Below are 16,353 nucleotides of genomic sequence, written 5' to 3' on the forward strand. Positions count from 1 at the left end.
GTGACAGACAGATCTCAACAAGCAACTAATCTGTGCACTGGAAAATGCAGCTAATGAAGAGACAGCTTAACTTGTTTATACATTATTAACCAGCTTTTAAACAGATCAATAAGCATTTTGAACCTCAGATTCCAGTAAAATGATCACATTACCATCCTCGCTGATACATTTGCTTTTTACAGAAGAAAACCATTTCGCATGCTATCTCATGGGGTGGCTGTAGGGCATGAGGAAGAGCAGGCCTCCACCAATTGCAGGGCCAGTGGTTTGATTCCCAGCTCCTTCCATTTCATATGTGGAAGTGTCCTTGGGCAGGACACTAAACCCCAAATTGCTCCCAGAGGGTAAGGCCAGCACCTTGCATAGCAGCTCTCATGTCATTGGTGCATGAGTGTGTGTGTAAATGAGAAGCAGAGCATAAGGTAGAAAAGTGTCATATACAGACCATTGTCAGCTGATTGTTTGGAGGAGAACTACTGGGGAGGTCTTAGCTGAATCTGTCAGATCTGCGAATGTTTTATCATTGGAGCTGACAAGGCCACAGAGGTGAGAAAAAAAGGAACTTTTTGAACTATTAAGATGTAAATAACTTTTGACTGTTAATCTGCCTCTGAAACCCAAACATAAAATGTACAATAGCCCTGGTTTTGGGTATGTCTTGAACCATTTCACTAATGCACTTTCCTCTAAAGTTTGGAAGTTTTATTGAACCTGAAAGACACGCGACAGGTCAGAAAATCACTACAACATTAGAATTAAAACTACAGCAAATTTACACGGCCAGCTGTCTGCCTTTTGTCTACTCATCTCACTTTTGACCAAGCTGTTTGACAGATGAATGAACAGATGGATGAGCAAAGATATTCTTAGGCTCACTGAAATGATGGAAAACAAAGAACCAAACAAATAAAAAACAACTTTCAATCTCTTTTTTAATAAATTAAATTAATTTTTTTGCATAACTCAAAATCACAATTCGACTCATATCATTAAAGATACATTGGCAGCAAATAAAGATACCAACTGTATTTTGAAATAAATGTATCTAATTTTGCTAGTTGTTTCAAAAACGCTAATACATGGAAATCTATGTTATTTGAAATTTATATTAGAAAACGTCTTAAAAAGGGAAAAAGATTGTACACACTCTCAATTAAACTAATTATAGATAATGAGATAATTGGCCTAAGAAGCACCACATTAATTAACCAAAACAAATGTCATATTGTGGTAATAATGAGACATCCCCCGCACTACCCCCCCGCCCCCACCACCACCCTTCCTCTCCCCCCCGTTCCTCTCCCCCCCACCCCCCCTTTTCTAATTGGTCAGCCTCTGACAGGATTACACGAGTTTCCTCAATTGAACACGGGGAAGTTAAACGCTCGGACATCCTGCAGGAGAAAACAGAGAAGAAGTAAGAAAAGAGGTCCACCGCTTCTTCTCCACCCCAGCATGTGCACTGTGAGGTGATCAGCTGTTTGTGTTTCGCAGATCTGCTGTGTGATTGAATGTTTTCTGGGCTGATGGTCGCCGCTGTTCGCCGCGGAGCCTGCATCACCAAACACTAATGTGGTTCCTCATCACACTCCATCACATTTCAGTGGAGCTGCTCATCAGGTTCCTGTAGTTTAGACGTCTAGTCGACACGATGACTCGGATTTTCTGGGATACAATTTTTCTCATAAGCGGTGAGTAGCCAAGAAACACTTGAAGTGGAAATCTCATCCTGAACTGTCAAATCATGTTTGAGTACGTTCAGAAAGTCGTGAATAAAATATTCAATTTGGGTTGTTCCCTGCTGTTCATCTTATTGAGGCCTAACATTAATTTAGTGGATCTGAATTTATGACCTTGAGTTACTATAGTTCTTCTATTGAAGTTAGTTTTACCACATGGGTGATACTCTACTGGTTCTGATAGCTAATTGTTTATCCTTTAAGAAGTCTGCCCTTAGAGAGTTACTCCCTGTATGTAAGGGTAGTGTGTTTTGTGATAACTTTCTGTGCTATGCATTTTTATTGTGAGGGGGGAAAAGGCTGAAAATTTGTAGTTTTATTTATTTTTTTTACATTTCCTTTTTGGTTTCAGTCAGCTTCTTTACAACAAGGTATGTTTATGAGGTGTTTTATGTCTTGGGCTGTGATTGCGTGTCTTCAAAGGACCTTGTGTATTTATAGTGCTTAGGTTTCATCCTTTTATCAGGGGCCTGAACCTGTTAGTAGTGTTTGGTACCAGATACTCAAAGAAGCATCAGTATCACATTGAAGACCATGTCACATTATCATAGCAGTAAAGGTGCAATATCCTTGGACTTCTACCCTCAGGTGGTTCATCATCATATGTGACACCTGGTTTTCTTGTGGGTGGAAAAAAAAAATCACAATACAGTAATATATATTTCTTATATTCCTATAGGTAGTTTTAGTATGTCTGTGATACTCAATGGTGAGTTTGCAGTGAACTTATTTTTGTAAATCTTGATCCTTGCAGGGATTTCTTGTTATTCCCACATTTCCCCATTTCATGTCTGTGTGATATTATAACCAAAGTTTGTTTTCTTCGGTGCAGGTTCACTCTTTACATTTGGAGTGGGGCCAAGCAATACGACAATTACTGAGGGTAGTTTTTCCACTGATAAAAACTCCAATGTTCCCCTGAACACCTCCACAAGCAGCCTTGCAGCCACCAGCAGTACAAGCAACACTGCACTTGAAACTACGACTGACATTCTTACAGATATAAGTAAGTCTCAGAAGATTGAGGTTATTTAAAGATACATGGGAAGGTTCAAGCTCATTGTCAAACCAAATGTCAGTTCCCTGTCTTCCTCAGCGGCTTTATATCTGATAGTATTCCTGCAGAGATTGTTATTCTTATGAATTTTTACATTTTAACAGTTTTTTATTTGTCTTCATACAGATTCCCTTTTTACACTTGGAGCTGGGCAGAACAATTCAACAATCACTGATGCTGGTATTTCCATTGATATGATTTCCTCTGAAGCTACTTACGTCTCAACAAGCAGCTCTGCAACAACCGCAAGAAGCACTACAACTACTGCGGCTACTACTGCCAACATCCCCCCAGTTAAAAGTATGTTACAGTACAGCTGTGATAGGATAGAGGGAAAAGTTAAAGTTCATTTTCAAGCCATTGCAAAAAAAGAAAAAAAACCCACAGTATTTCAGATAAAATGCACCAGTTGTCCTCAGTGCTCCCCTTGAGTCCTTCTCAGTGCAGCGTTGTTTCAACAACAGGACTTCTCCACACTGTAAAGCTTCTCATTCAGCTACAGTGCATCAACATTATGCAGACAGTGTGGCGCACACCGACAATTGATCCTCTTAGTGTGAGAGAGGGCAGCAATTGTGGTAAATAAAAGATTATAAGCTATATATTCAGCAGGTTCCCACAAGATGCACATAAAGTATTGCATTATTGTGTGAAAAGCACCTTATTTGGCCTAAAGGCCATTTTCTTTCTCAATGTTCTTCTCTCTCGGCTGCCAAAATCACATGGAAAGGGAGAGGAGTTGGTAGGCAGATGCCTCAGGGACAACAGAGGGCTTTCACAGAGTCTGAAAGCAGGAGACAATAAATGTAGGCTGCAATCCAAAAGCCCATTTACCGTTGGAATGGAGTGTGTGATGAAGGCTGTAATGCAGCTATCTGTCTGGATGTTCATCCTCCTTCTCACTCTGAATGCCACACTGTGGCATCTGTTTTGGCTCCTTGTGGAAAATTGACTATTGTTTGAGTCAGTTATGTAGGAATTTGTCTGACTGTACAGATTATGGCTAAGAAATGTCCTGTTTTGTCTGGGTGTTCATTTAATAGATATATTTACTCTTATTTTGTTTGTCAGAGTGAAAACTGAGATGATTCCCAGGAGAAAACATCAGCTATAGTAAAGGCTTTAATTTCCGGTAACGAAGTAGGGCCCCTGCAGGGATGTGCTCTCTCCTCAGTCCTAACGTGCGTTGATGGACAGAGGTTTTTGTTTGCAGTGTCAGTTTACTTTGACATTTCTTGACTGTCCCTCCCAGGTACAGAGAGAGATGTGAGCTGCCACATGCAGCTAGGGACAAAAGGCTGGAGTCTATGTCGATGGTGGCGTGGGTGTCAGCTTTAGGATTTAGTACATGTTGTTGTTTCAGGTATCTGCAGGCTTACGTTATTTTTAGATTCATGATATCCACCTGTGTCATGTTCCGTATTCTGACTAAGGGCTCTTATATCACATTACATAACGTTATTTTGGGTCAAATTCATTCAATGAGGTTCTACTATAGGTAGGGTTGTTCCAGTTCTGGCACAAGTCGACCTGATTAATAGTGGATGTTTAATTTAAACCCCACTGTCTAAGACAACTGGCCACTCGGCTAACTCGGATTTGTATTGGTTACAAAAGAAAAGTTTAGTACCTTGTGTGTGCTCACGCCATCTTGTTGTGTATCTTCACAGAGTTCGTGGCTGCAGCTGTTCGGTCTCATTTCGATGACTGTCCAGACTCCCACCGCCATTTCTGCTTCCACGGCACTTGTCGCTTCCTCATATTGGAAGAGACGCCTGCATGTGTGTAAGTTAATACTTTTTCAAAAATAAAATACTGTTAATGTTCTGTCATTGTCAATGTTTGACAGTTTTACATTGTTCACTCTATACATACTATATAACAGTATTGCCAAAATTACTCTCAGATTTAAACATAATACTCTGTATATTGCAATTATGTGAAATTCCTTCCCTTACAGTGACATTTAAAAATTTGTGAACCCAAAGGAATTTCTCCGTTTCTGCAAAAATAAGCCTGTGCTTTCAGCAGCCGCTCCGACCTCCCCCAACCCTTCATTTTGGAGTTGGAGGGACTTCTAGCTCATTTCCCCCTTACAAATCAGCACTTCAATTTCTTTTGCTTTTAACATTTTTTGGTAGAAATATTTGCGTGTTTTGGCTTGTTGTCTTGCTGCTTTATCCACTTTCTGTTGAGCTTCAGCTCACAGATGCATAAAAACTTTCCTGTAGAATTTTCCTGTACAGCTCAGAATTCATAGCCCCATTAATGATGGAAAGCAGTGCTGGTTCAGAAGCAGCAAAGCTGTCATCATGTTTAAATGATGGGATAAGGTTTATATGCTGGAATGCAGCATTTTGTCGTCACCAAACATTAAGCTTCGCATTCAAGTTGAAAAGTTCTACTTTGGTCTCGTCTGTCCACAGAACGTTCTTCCAATAGTGTTTTACTCCTCCCCATGGTTTGAGCAAACTGTAGATTGGCAGCGATGTGCTTTTTGAAGAGTAGTGGCTTCCTTCTTGCAGCTCTGCCAAGCACCATTGTTGTTTAATGTTTTCTAATCAGGGGCTCATTAACATTGATATTAGTCACCACAAGAGAGGCTTTTAGTTTCCCAAACCCTACCTTGGGGGTTTTTGTGATCTGTTGCATTATTACATCTTGGTGTTAGAGTTATTTTTGTTTGTCAGCCACTCCTGGGGAGGGAAACAATGATATCCAGTTGTACATGATCTGCCTGACAGTTTACTGGTGGAGTCCAAACTCATTAGAATTTCTATTGTAACCCTTTACAGCCATGTGATTATCAATTTAATTCTTCTTGAATAGCCCTCAGAAATGTGCTTTGTATGAGCCATGACGCACTTCTACAAGGCTGTGTTGCCAAGATCCTTTGTTCACAGAATCGTTTTAGGGCAGTGTGTGAGGAAATGGTCAAAATTGCCAGTGTACTGTATATATGTAGAGAGGAATTTGCTCCACACACACGAGGATATTAGAACTTTAAAGAGCTGAGGCCAATAGAATACATCTATAAAAAGAAACTTGGGCGGATTGTTTCTGGAGAAAAGGAGATGAAACTTTCTGATGTAGGACAGGATGCATTTGTTCTAATCTAAGTGAGCAGATCTTTTTTTTTTTTTTTCATATATATAAGCTGTTAAGTTTTGGGATTTGGGACCTGTCAGCCAGTACCACTGATATTTGCCTTATTTTACTGTTCATGCAGTTAATTAGAGTCCACGTTGCAGGTGTCATCCAGGTTTTGTCGGGATGAGGTGTGAGCATGCAGACCTGCTGGCTGTAGTTGCAACTAATCACAGACAACAGACTGTTGCAACAATGCTGGTGTTGTGCGTGATTGGGTGTGTTCTGATCATGGTGTTGTGTACAATTTTACAGTAAGTAAACATGTTTTATAACATTTCTTTCCTAGAAATTCTCTGTATTCCCATTAAGCGAACAGACTGGAACTGATAAACTGCACATAACAAACAGTAGGATGCCAGGACAGTTTTTATGTAATGAAGTAATAATCTTGATGCTAGAAGGATTTTCAGGTTTTTGAGTACTTAAGTTCTTTCTTGTGCAGTTGTTGGTGGAGGCAGGACTGTCGCAGGCGGAGCCACGCACATCACTCTGCCCCAGAGAAGCACGGAGCATCCTGCTATCCATCTGAGAGTGGTACTTTATGTCTTTTTTAAGAATTCCACTTTGCCTAAATGCTCTTCTGTGTATTTAGAAAGCAAAGATTAAAGAGCCCTACATTTATAGGGTAGGCATGTGATAAGAGGGATCGCATTTCTCCTATGTTCATATTTTTTAATAACTGACTGTGGGTTGAATAATTTTTTGGACATGCCAGGAGTTTGTTTGGTTTTGTCTTTGTCCTTGGCCACATCTTTGAAAAAGACAGAAATGTTGTGGCTCAGGGATGTGTATTTATTATAGTTTAGGACAACAATAGAGGTCTGTGGAAGAAAGGAATCAGGCTAAATCAGGCCAGCTGCTAGATTTAGTCTTTTTGTCTGTTTCTTACTATTATTTATCTATTTTCCCTTCTAGTGGTTTAAGAAGACATTCTGCTGGAACGTGAGCTGTTTGCATCTGACCTGCAAAACCTCAGAATTGCATGCTTAGATCAAACAGACCTGGCCATAGGTGAAGCAGCGTCATCATCTGTGTGGCAAAGGTAGGCCTGCTTGATGTGGGAGGTTAAATGTTTTGTGACATTTTTTTTTCTGGGACGTTTGGACTACAGAAACCCAGGAACATGTTTACTACACTTTTTGATTCTGTGGAAATGTGCACAGAATTGCAACATTCTTTCTGAAGCTTTTAGAATGAAGCTGCTGCCAAATCCAACATGGGAAGAACTCCATTTGTCCTGCCTGCTCTTATTAGCTGGTCTAGAGGACGAGAGAAATTATCTACACAACTATTAATAATCCTATGTTGAGGTTGAATTGGACATGTGTTTATTTTTTGGACATGTGTATATTTTGGGATGCAGGGGAACAGTAATTCATTTACTTAAGTCAGAAAATTCCAGTTCCTATTTTTGTCTTTTAGTATCTTTGCACACTTTTTGTCACAACTCTACAAGCACAGAGGACATTTTTAAGAAGTTATGGTGGGCGGGGGAAACTGATACTTTAAACATTTTTAGTGTCTGTTTTTAAAGAAGGAAGTCACTTCACCTGACAGGAGTAGGAATTGTAACTGAACTGGCTATTAATGAATTTAAAACCATGGAAAAACTGGACTTCATACAAACGTCAAAACTTTCAGTTTCAAAATGGTTTTGATATGCATTGGTAAAGAAAATCTGGTGTGATTCGAAAGATTTGATGACTCCAGTATCACTACTGAAGATAAAATAATGTCAGTTTTATTTTTTATTCCTAAACTGTACTTGAACATCTTCCTGCATTAGAGGTTTTTGATTTGCAAGCTATAACTGAACCAACACATGCACACCCCAGGTGGCCACATTGTTCTGTTGTACTATTGTATTATTGCACTTTTCTGCAAGCTAGCTTGCTCATCCCCCCCTAAAAAAAAGAAAAAGAAAAAAAAAACTGCACTTCTTTTACAACGTAGTCACTTGAAGAGTCCATATAACGAGATGCCAAATACATAACTTTGCCTGATTGAGCTCTGATGCAAACAACACAAGATACTTACCTATTTCCAGTGTGTTATAGCATTGTCTCAGATTTGAATTTTAATCATTGTTAAAGTAACACCTCTGAATGTCAGAAACTAAATATCCAAGAATTTCTGAAAATACTGGAGTAATTATTTGTGAAGGAATAAAAAAAATAAATATCAATTACAAACTGACAGGAATATCAATTGTGTATGCGCTTTGTGTGATGAGACAAATTCCACCATAAAATGACTGTGATGGTATTTATATGCCAAAAGCCTGAGGTTGTTTACAAAATGTGATATTTACATTTAGAATATGTGTTTATGACAATGTGTAAATATCAAAATACAGAAATAATATACATGTTGGTGTGTGTGTATATAGTGTCAATTCAGAATCATCTGAAGAGAAGATCCTGGTGATTGACCATTTACATTGTAAGATTTATGTTGTCACAATAAATCAGCCTTTATTATATGATTTGTTTACCAATGAAGAATTTAATATGCAAAATGTGTGTGTATGTGCATTTGTCTACTTATTTATTTTTTATTCAGGTGCTTAATAATTGCTGCTTCAGCTCTTGCATGTACTTTGCGTGACCCTCTTTTCAAGCCCTTTTTCCGCTTTCTTCATTGTTCTCTTCAGATTCCCTGATTTTTCTGACACACTCCTATTTTTCTCTTCCACTGAATATTTCAAGAAGCAGAAATGCCAACATGTAACCCTGAACCCCAGGCACAACTGAACAAAGAGCTGAATTCTTGAGTGCTTTTATAGCTGAAGGAAATGTTTCAGTCGTCTTCTATATTGACATTCAGTTTAGTTATCTGTTCAGAGTTCACAGAAGCTATACCTATTCATGTTAAAGCACTTGTTCACTGTCCAAGATTGGGCTGTATACATGCATTGTTTTTTATTTTCATCGTATGTGCTGCTCTTTCCTAGTGCTCAGTGCATGAGAAGCTTCATTTTGTTTTGCAATCCCATTATGTCTGCAATAGGATTTCTGTGGAGCTCTTTAGAGCCGTCTGGCCGAGCTTCTAAACCTGCTTTGAATTAAGCGGCTCTTATTGCCGCTTCCCTGAAAAGATGCATAAAACTTTTACATATGAACAAGTGGAAGCAGGAAAAAGAAATAAAATGTGACGATGACAATGAGGCAAAGCAGAGTCTTACTAAAAACAGGTTATTCTCATTTTCAGACAAACAAGAAAGCAGCTTTGTGAATCGAAATGAAATTCTCTTGAACTCTTTAATGCTGATTTGGACAAGTGTCTTTCCCTATTCCCCATTAGAGACCGGAGCACTGCTTTTGAATTACAATGCCTTTCTAGTAGTTTTTTTTTCTTTTTTTTTTTTCTACACTTCCTCCTTTGGCCCTTTTGAATATCTATCCAACATTTACATTATCAGCCTTTGACCAGATGGTTTCAAATAAGAGTATTTACAAAGGTATTAGGGATAAGCAACCTTGCCTTGTTCTCCTCACTGCTAAGCCCTGAAACAAATCATTAGGAATGATGAAAGCTAAGTAGCTCTTGTTAAATGTTCAGGGAACAGGAATGTAGGTTTCACTGGTAGCTGAGAGCATGAATATGACATTGTAATACAGACTCCTCTTTTCTATCTCCATGCATCACAAACTTGTTTTCATTTGTCAGTATGTTTTTTAACACCTAATGATGGCAACCTCTGATTTCTGGTACAAATTATTGAAAAAAGTAGTATTGAAAAAAAAAACTTTGTCTGAAATTTTGTCTGGAACCTTATTGTTGAATTATTGCAACTTTTATTTGAACAATTTCCTTTATTGAATAAACCATTAAAATGTCAAGAGTATAGTCAAAAGCGTCTAATCTAGTTTCCTGGAAATGTCCAGATTGGAATACCAGTTCAGCCATAAAATGTGTACCAAATCTTTTGATTAGTCTGCTAAAATGCCTTTTGTCTATAAACTTAATGGCAATGAGTTAGTAATGCATGCCTTCATGCCGTTTTAGGGTCACTGGTGCAAACCACAAAACAATATTGTGCAATACAGATTTTGTTTCTTTGATCAGCCACAACATTAATGCAGTCAGCATTTTCACTGACTGGTCCACAGCTACGCAGCCCCATATGCTGCAAGCTGTATGTAATGGCCCCCTGTTGACAAAGACCACAACCACCACAACATTAAAAACATTTTGTGACTGATCAGGGTATTTAAATGCTGTCCTCTTGTCTAACTTTTTTCATCTGATGGAAAGAAGTGAAGGGGTGAGTTTAATATGACACACTCAGTAAAATTTAATAGATATTATTGCTCCCAATGTATTTAAATTAAATTCATATTATTGCAGATACTAAAGATGTTATTTTTTTAAAAACACATTAAGGATTCCTTCCTAAACATTTTTGTCAGGATCATTTAATATGTTACATGTACAGTGACAAAGATGAGGCCACTCAGGTCAACATTTCTACATCCAAGCAAAGAGCTCCTTAACTGAACTACAGTCAACCTGAGTAGCTTTGCACTTGAGCCCATGACTTTTTGGCATTAGTCCATATGCTGATGAAGCCGTAATGGCAGTTCCTGCAGAGAACTGAGCCGATGCTCCTGAGGTACAGCCGGGTTGTTGAGCTTGTGTCTGTCTAGCAGAAACCCCTGGATGCCCACAGATCGAGAGCTGAGGTAATCATTTACATAGTGGTCCCCAATATGAGCTACGCTGGCAGCTGGTACTCCACATTTCTGTAGTGCTTTCTTAAAAATGACTGGACTTGGCTTTGCTACTCGTGATTCCTCTGAAGTGATAAGAAAACTAAAGCAAGAAAGCAGGCCACAAACACGTAAAATTTCTTCCAAGCGGCTGTCAAAGTTGGATACCACACCCAGCTTCAGTCCTAGAGCAGAACAACTCTCCAGGGCCTTCTTTGAATCTGGAAATACCTGAAATAAAGGAAAATAATTCAAGGAAAGCATACTTTTGCAATGTATATACTACTGTAAACACTTATAGCAATGGCAAACAGGAGTAACTGTCCAAAATCTCCAAAATCTCTCAACAGTCATTTACCTCCCAGTTCTCTGCACTACAGAAATTTTGATAAAGGTTCTGAGCCATTGTATTTAGCAGGGCTGCGTCTTGTACCCCGCAATGGGAGAAAGTTTCCCTGACAACTCCCATCCACCAAGACTGTCCATTCAGACCCTGAGTGAGGCCATAGTTTGGGTATTTGCTGGAATAATGTTGATGCGCCTGACTGAAAGCAGCATTGACCTCCACGGAAGTGAGGCTCAATCCCATTTGTTCAGCCTCCTTGCAGTACTGCTCTCCCACAGACAAACGCACCCTCAGCAGGGTGTCCTTCACGTCCCACAGCACCCAGCGAAGTGGAGCTCTCATTTCACCTGCACAGGTAAGATCAGTGACAGACATACTGTAAAACAGCTTAACTTATCAAACACGGTTAGGTAAATGTTCCTCACTGAACTGGCAACCATGTGCCAAAGTGACATTATCATTTGAAGTATCCCTTGCCCCAACATTAACCATCACCACTAATGTCTAACCGCAATCTGAACCGAGTTGTAACTCACGCAGTCCATTTAGGGTTGTTCCGGCCAAAATGACCTCACAACGATAACAGTTAATTTGAACAATGACAGATAGTTGTAACTTTACCGAAACGAAGCTTCCGAACTGTCAGCGTCTGTAAACAACGACGGCTTTCTTCTTCGTGGTCGTGGTCGTCGTCGTCAACACTTTCTTCTTCTTCTTCTTCTTCTTCTTCGTCCTTTGGGTTTCACAGCAGCTGTTGCCACCTTCTGTGTTGTGAGACTGATATTTTTTTCGTATATTAAAATCAAACAAACATTTTTCCTTAACCAATTGTTTAACACCTAATCTCGCTACATTGATTTTAAATTCCCATTGACCGCTCCTCATTCACATGCTCTCACGTTGTCAGATCTCCAGAACACAAGGGGCAGTATGTGGAGAGCAAGGTGCCAAACCCGACAGCGCCTGCTCAAGTGCACATGCAGTGACGGCAAGTGGAGGAAGAGCTAAACATATTTTAAACACTTTAAAATTACGGAAAGGACTGAAGTGATGTGACCTAATACGCTCGTTCAAGACGTCTGGAAGCGCTGATGGTAACTTTACTACAATGGCAACTGCAGCTGTTCGCATGTTTCGGAGGTTAGAGGGTTTGTTTTGTGTGTACAAACCTTCCGGTGTCCACTGGAAACTCGTACGGGACAGCATTGAGACAAATCTTCTTAAAGGTATCATTTAAAGTTATCCTTCAGAATAGCTGTTTGCACTTTAAATTACAATGACACGTAATAAAGATAAAGTACACAATGGTATTTTTAGCAGCAGCCCCTGAAAATTGGAATCCAGCTAAATCCCTGTTGACCTTAGTATACCCATCATCATACTACAGGTTTGAACGCTGCACCCTTTCAGCCACTTCCTCAAGAGGTCCGCTTCTTGGCAAACACGAGCAGCTTTTCTGAAGCACCCAAGGGAGTCACGCTGTGTGCTACCTCTGTGCCTGTGCTATCTAAGCATCCTCTGGGTATGTGTGTCCACTTCCAGATCCGTATGTCGAACCTGTTATTTGATCCTACGCATCCTCACCACTTTTTACCTTGAATTCAAGTTTTCTCTCATACCTTCACAACCTTGTGCAATGCTGTCTGCTTGGAGAACACAGTCAAGCATGTGTAACTTTACATAAAGTAACTCCCCCAAAATCAATGGCTTTATTTACATGCACAGTTACCATCCATTTTTAATAATAGTTAAAAACATTCTGACTCGATTAAAGTAATATTCTTTTGTTGAGTAGTTATTTATTTGTTTATCCTGAACTCTATTTGCCACCCGCCCCTGTTTTGTTGCCACATATTCTCATAGGTGGGCCATACAACACTCAACTGCTAACTTTTTTAATATTGAGTTCCACACACATCATGCTCTCGATTCCTAAACTAACTAAGAAATGTTTTTTTGCATGGAGGGTCAAAGTGTAGGACTATAGACCAATAAACCATATGACATTGCTTGATTTTATGAATTCTGCATCTGACAGCATCAGAGCACAAGCATACATACACAGATGTAGCAAACCTGATGATACTTCTTCCTCTGTGTTGCCACAGAGAATATCAGGTGTGAGATAGATGTAAATCTGTGGCCAAACAGAAAAGCGTGACCTATTACTCTGTGACTCACTTCTTTTCTGTAGTACTGCAATTTTTTGAAAGAAATGTTGCTGTACCATAAGCATCTGCTGGATATTTTGTTTTCACAGAACATATTTCTGTGGAAACACTACTGTACATTTACTGTACAGTGCTGTGCCAATGTTCTGTTTTCTCTCTGTTTTACAGTATTACTCTGTTGTACGGTGTTGAATTTAAAATTTTCAGACATTACTGCAAATCTACATACATGGTGGTCCTGTCCTTCTGTTTAGATATGACTTTTATCTTTAAACAGACCATAAATGAAGTGGGGCCTGGTGGCTTAATGTGCAGTTTATTATAACTTGGAATGACTGAATGTGCAGTACTGAAAGGGGATCTGTTATGTCTGTGTATATTAAGGACTGTGTATAAGAGACTAAAATATATATTTTTAAATTTTAGTATCTGGACCTGAATTCCAACATATTCGTGTTGGAGTGGGACATCGCCTGGATGCCTTCTCCTCTGGTGTCTTAGGTAAAATTTTAGTGCTGATTATTTGAAAAATACTCATGTATTCATTTCAGCCAGTGTTGCATTACTTTAGGAATCTCCCTGAATATTTACCTAATGTTTTTGTTCAGTTCTTGCAGTTGGGAATGGAAACAAAGTCCTGAATGATCTTTACAAAACACGAATCACACGGGTAAATACTGATTTCCACTGATTATTTATGGGAAATTAAAATGTGTAGTTAAGACACAAAACCTATTAGTGAAATGCTGCTTTATATTCTTCAGGATTACACATTGCAGTGTGAATTTGGAACTGCAACACATGGTTTCTCTCACACGGATCGAGTTGTGGAAAGATCCACCTACAGTAGGATTGCCTTCCTTTTTCCAGCAGTTCATGAAAAATCGTTTTCATCTTATTGTGTACACTCTTTTTTCCCTTAAATCACTTAATTTAAGATCAATAGAATAAAGTAATAACACAGTAATATAACTGAAACAACTTGATGACTAACTTGGTGTAACTTGCTCATCTCACTAATGATAAACAGTACCACTGTCTTACTTGCACTGTAACTCAAATTACTTGCTTTTCCCACTTCTTGTGCTTCTGACTGTATTTGATCCTAAATTGCTGTTGCGATCAACAGGTCACATCACACGGGATAAGCTGGACAGAGTACTGGCAATGCTGCAGGGAGCCAATCAAAAAGCCTTGTTAATGTATGTAAATTATATTCCTTATATTGAGAACATATTGGTAAATGTATTGACAATATTTGCTCATTAGTTATTTTCTGTGATTTGCTTAGGAATATGATCTCCCTATACTGTATCTGTAAGGGACATATGAGCACTCTGTGGACATACAGTACAAGACGTTGTATATCCACAGAGTTCTTTAAACGGAGCCCCTGAGAATGACAAAATGATTATTAATAGATGATTTTTTTTTTTGTCTTAATACAGGTATTCCAATGTAGACATGCGCTCACAGGAAGCCTATGAAATGGCTGTGCAAGGTTTATTGGGTCCGGAGGGGAAATCGGTGCCTATCTTGACAGGCCTGCGGTGCATTCACTTTGAGCTTCCCAAATTCACTTTGGGTAAATAGTCTTTAGTTGATTAAATAGAAAATCAAATTTCACAAATTAAAAATGGATATCTTGTTTGATATTTTTCTCCTGTGCTTACAGAAGCGCAGTGTTTAAATGAAACTCAGAAATATTTGCGCAAAGTTGTGCACGAGATAGGACTGGAGCTGCGCAGCACAGCAGTGTGTAAAGGAGTTCGAAGGACAAGAGACGGACCTTTCATGCTGCAGGATGCCCTGATCCATCACCACTGGAATGCTGCTGATGTCATGCAGGCCATCCAGAAGTACCACTCTTCTAAGAATAAAAAAAATTTCTCCCAGTCACAGATCAAAAAGCAAGGATTACAAATGTCGGACGTAACCAAAACAGCCAGTCAACAAAATGAAACCAAAGAGGAAACAACAGCAGCAGATAGTTAAAAATGTGTTGCTGAGCACAAAAAAACATTATTGGTCTACAGTGATGTATCATCCTGAACACTGAGTTTAGTTCAGTTGAAAAAAAAAGATAAAAAAAAACTGAGAGAGAGATTCTGCTTTTTAAAAGAGAAAGTGACCATCAAACTGGACACAATTTATTATACTATACATTTGTTTGTTATGGAAACATATCTCCATCTACAGAAAAGATTTGTTCCAATGTTTTCACTATTGTCATATGTCATGCATATAATATTGACTTAATTTCCAAATTCTTAATATGGAAATTATTATTTTTTCTTAAATAAATGCTAATATAATTTGATCAAACTGTTGCAACATTACTTTTGTTTGATTGTGTTACTGTTTGTCGATTTGATCTGTTTTGTTTGTTGATCTGAGATTATTTCTGAGATTATGTGCAGATACATGGTACAGTGCAAGTGAACAAAGTGGTTGACTTCATGAATAGAACCTTTTGTCTGACAAATAAAGTTAAATCAGTACTTTTTTCCAGACATGTAAAATAAATGATGAAACTGCTTTATCAGCACACCTACTCCCCCAAGTGGCACAAGCTAACTAACTGCACTTGCTGTGCCACCATCTCTGCCACTGTTTTAAACCATCTCCAATACACTGATAATGTAACTTAATAGATCCTGTTCAAACATTTAAGGACCTTCTGAAGACCAGCCAGTTAGTAATGGATCCTCTGTAATTTAGGTGAAATTGAACATGATGACTTTAACAGTACAGTGCAGTGATGAACAATTTTATAGGCCTGTAATAAAATAAAACTACTCTTACATTGTTATTGGTAATGATCTAAATACAATTTTCTCTAACATTATATATTTAAATTCCCATAACGCTCAATTTATTACTGGAAGCTATTTTTTTTTATATATGTTAAATTGTACGCCTGACTAAAATCAGGGGAAATAACACTTCTGGTGTGTAAATGTAGCCAGCGAGGTCAATCCCTTACACATCAGATTTGGTGGAATCATCTGGACACTGGAAGATGCTGCCTCTGTGTTTTCTGTTTAGGACCAAACCTCTTTGGGGTTGTTATGAAGTTATTGCAGTGGCGCCATTATTGCCATGGTTTTCATACCATAGGCAGGCTTGTTGTTCCAGTGGGAACACTGTTGTCTTTGTCAGTTTGGAAACAGACTGC

General features: G+C 38.7%; 3 protein-coding genes across 5 annotated transcripts; 2 read left to right on the forward strand and 1 right to left on the reverse strand.

The window, feature by feature from the left end:
• The first annotated feature begins 1,367 nt into the window (after positions 1-1,367).
• Positions 1,368-8,431, forward strand: tgfa (transforming growth factor, alpha). Of its 3 annotated transcripts, none has more exons than XM_067503157.1 (7): positions 1,368-1,691; positions 2,572-2,745; positions 2,923-3,096; positions 4,467-4,581; positions 6,048-6,197; positions 6,389-6,480; positions 6,862-8,431. In XM_067503157.1, the coding sequence occupies exons 1-7, from the start codon at positions 1,652-1,654 to the stop codon at positions 6,867-6,869; spliced, it is 753 nt and encodes a 250-aa protein (XP_067359258.1). In that variant the 5' UTR covers positions 1,368-1,651; the 3' UTR covers positions 6,870-8,431. The 3 variants fall into 3 exon arrangements, with proteins under 3 accessions (XP_067359258.1, XP_067359260.1, XP_067359259.1); XM_067503158.1 differs by lacking the exon at positions 1,368-1,691 and adding an exon at positions 2,426-2,448; XM_067503159.1 differs by lacking the exon at positions 6,048-6,197 and having other exon boundaries at positions 1,369-1,691.
• Positions 8,432-8,468: 37 nt separating this feature from the next.
• Positions 8,469-11,861, reverse strand: hdhd3 (haloacid dehalogenase-like hydrolase domain containing 3). Its single transcript, XM_067503160.1, has 3 exons — positions 11,626-11,861; positions 11,017-11,351; positions 8,469-10,889 (listed from the first exon to the last, which is right to left on the reverse strand). The coding sequence occupies exons 2-3, from the start codon at positions 11,344-11,346 to the stop codon at positions 10,497-10,499; spliced, it is 723 nt and encodes a 240-aa protein (XP_067359261.1). The 5' UTR covers positions 11,347-11,351; positions 11,626-11,861; the 3' UTR covers positions 8,469-10,496.
• A 103-nt stretch (positions 11,862-11,964) lies between these two features.
• On the forward strand, positions 11,965-15,976 carry trub2 (TruB pseudouridine (psi) synthase family member 2). Its single transcript, XM_067503156.1, has 8 exons — positions 11,965-12,230; positions 12,392-12,526; positions 13,602-13,676; positions 13,784-13,845; positions 13,940-14,021; positions 14,305-14,377; positions 14,624-14,760; positions 14,851-15,976. Exons 1-8 carry the CDS (start codon positions 12,113-12,115, stop codon positions 15,168-15,170), a joined length of 1,002 nt encoding a protein of 333 aa, XP_067359257.1. The 5' UTR covers positions 11,965-12,112; the 3' UTR covers positions 15,171-15,976.
• The last annotated feature ends 377 nt before the right edge of the window (positions 15,977-16,353 follow it).

This window comes from Channa argus, chromosome 5 (assembly GCF_033026475.1).
Source record: "Channa argus isolate prfri chromosome 5, Channa argus male v1.0, whole genome shotgun sequence".
NCBI lineage: Eukaryota > Metazoa > Chordata > Actinopteri > Anabantiformes > Channidae > Channa > Channa argus.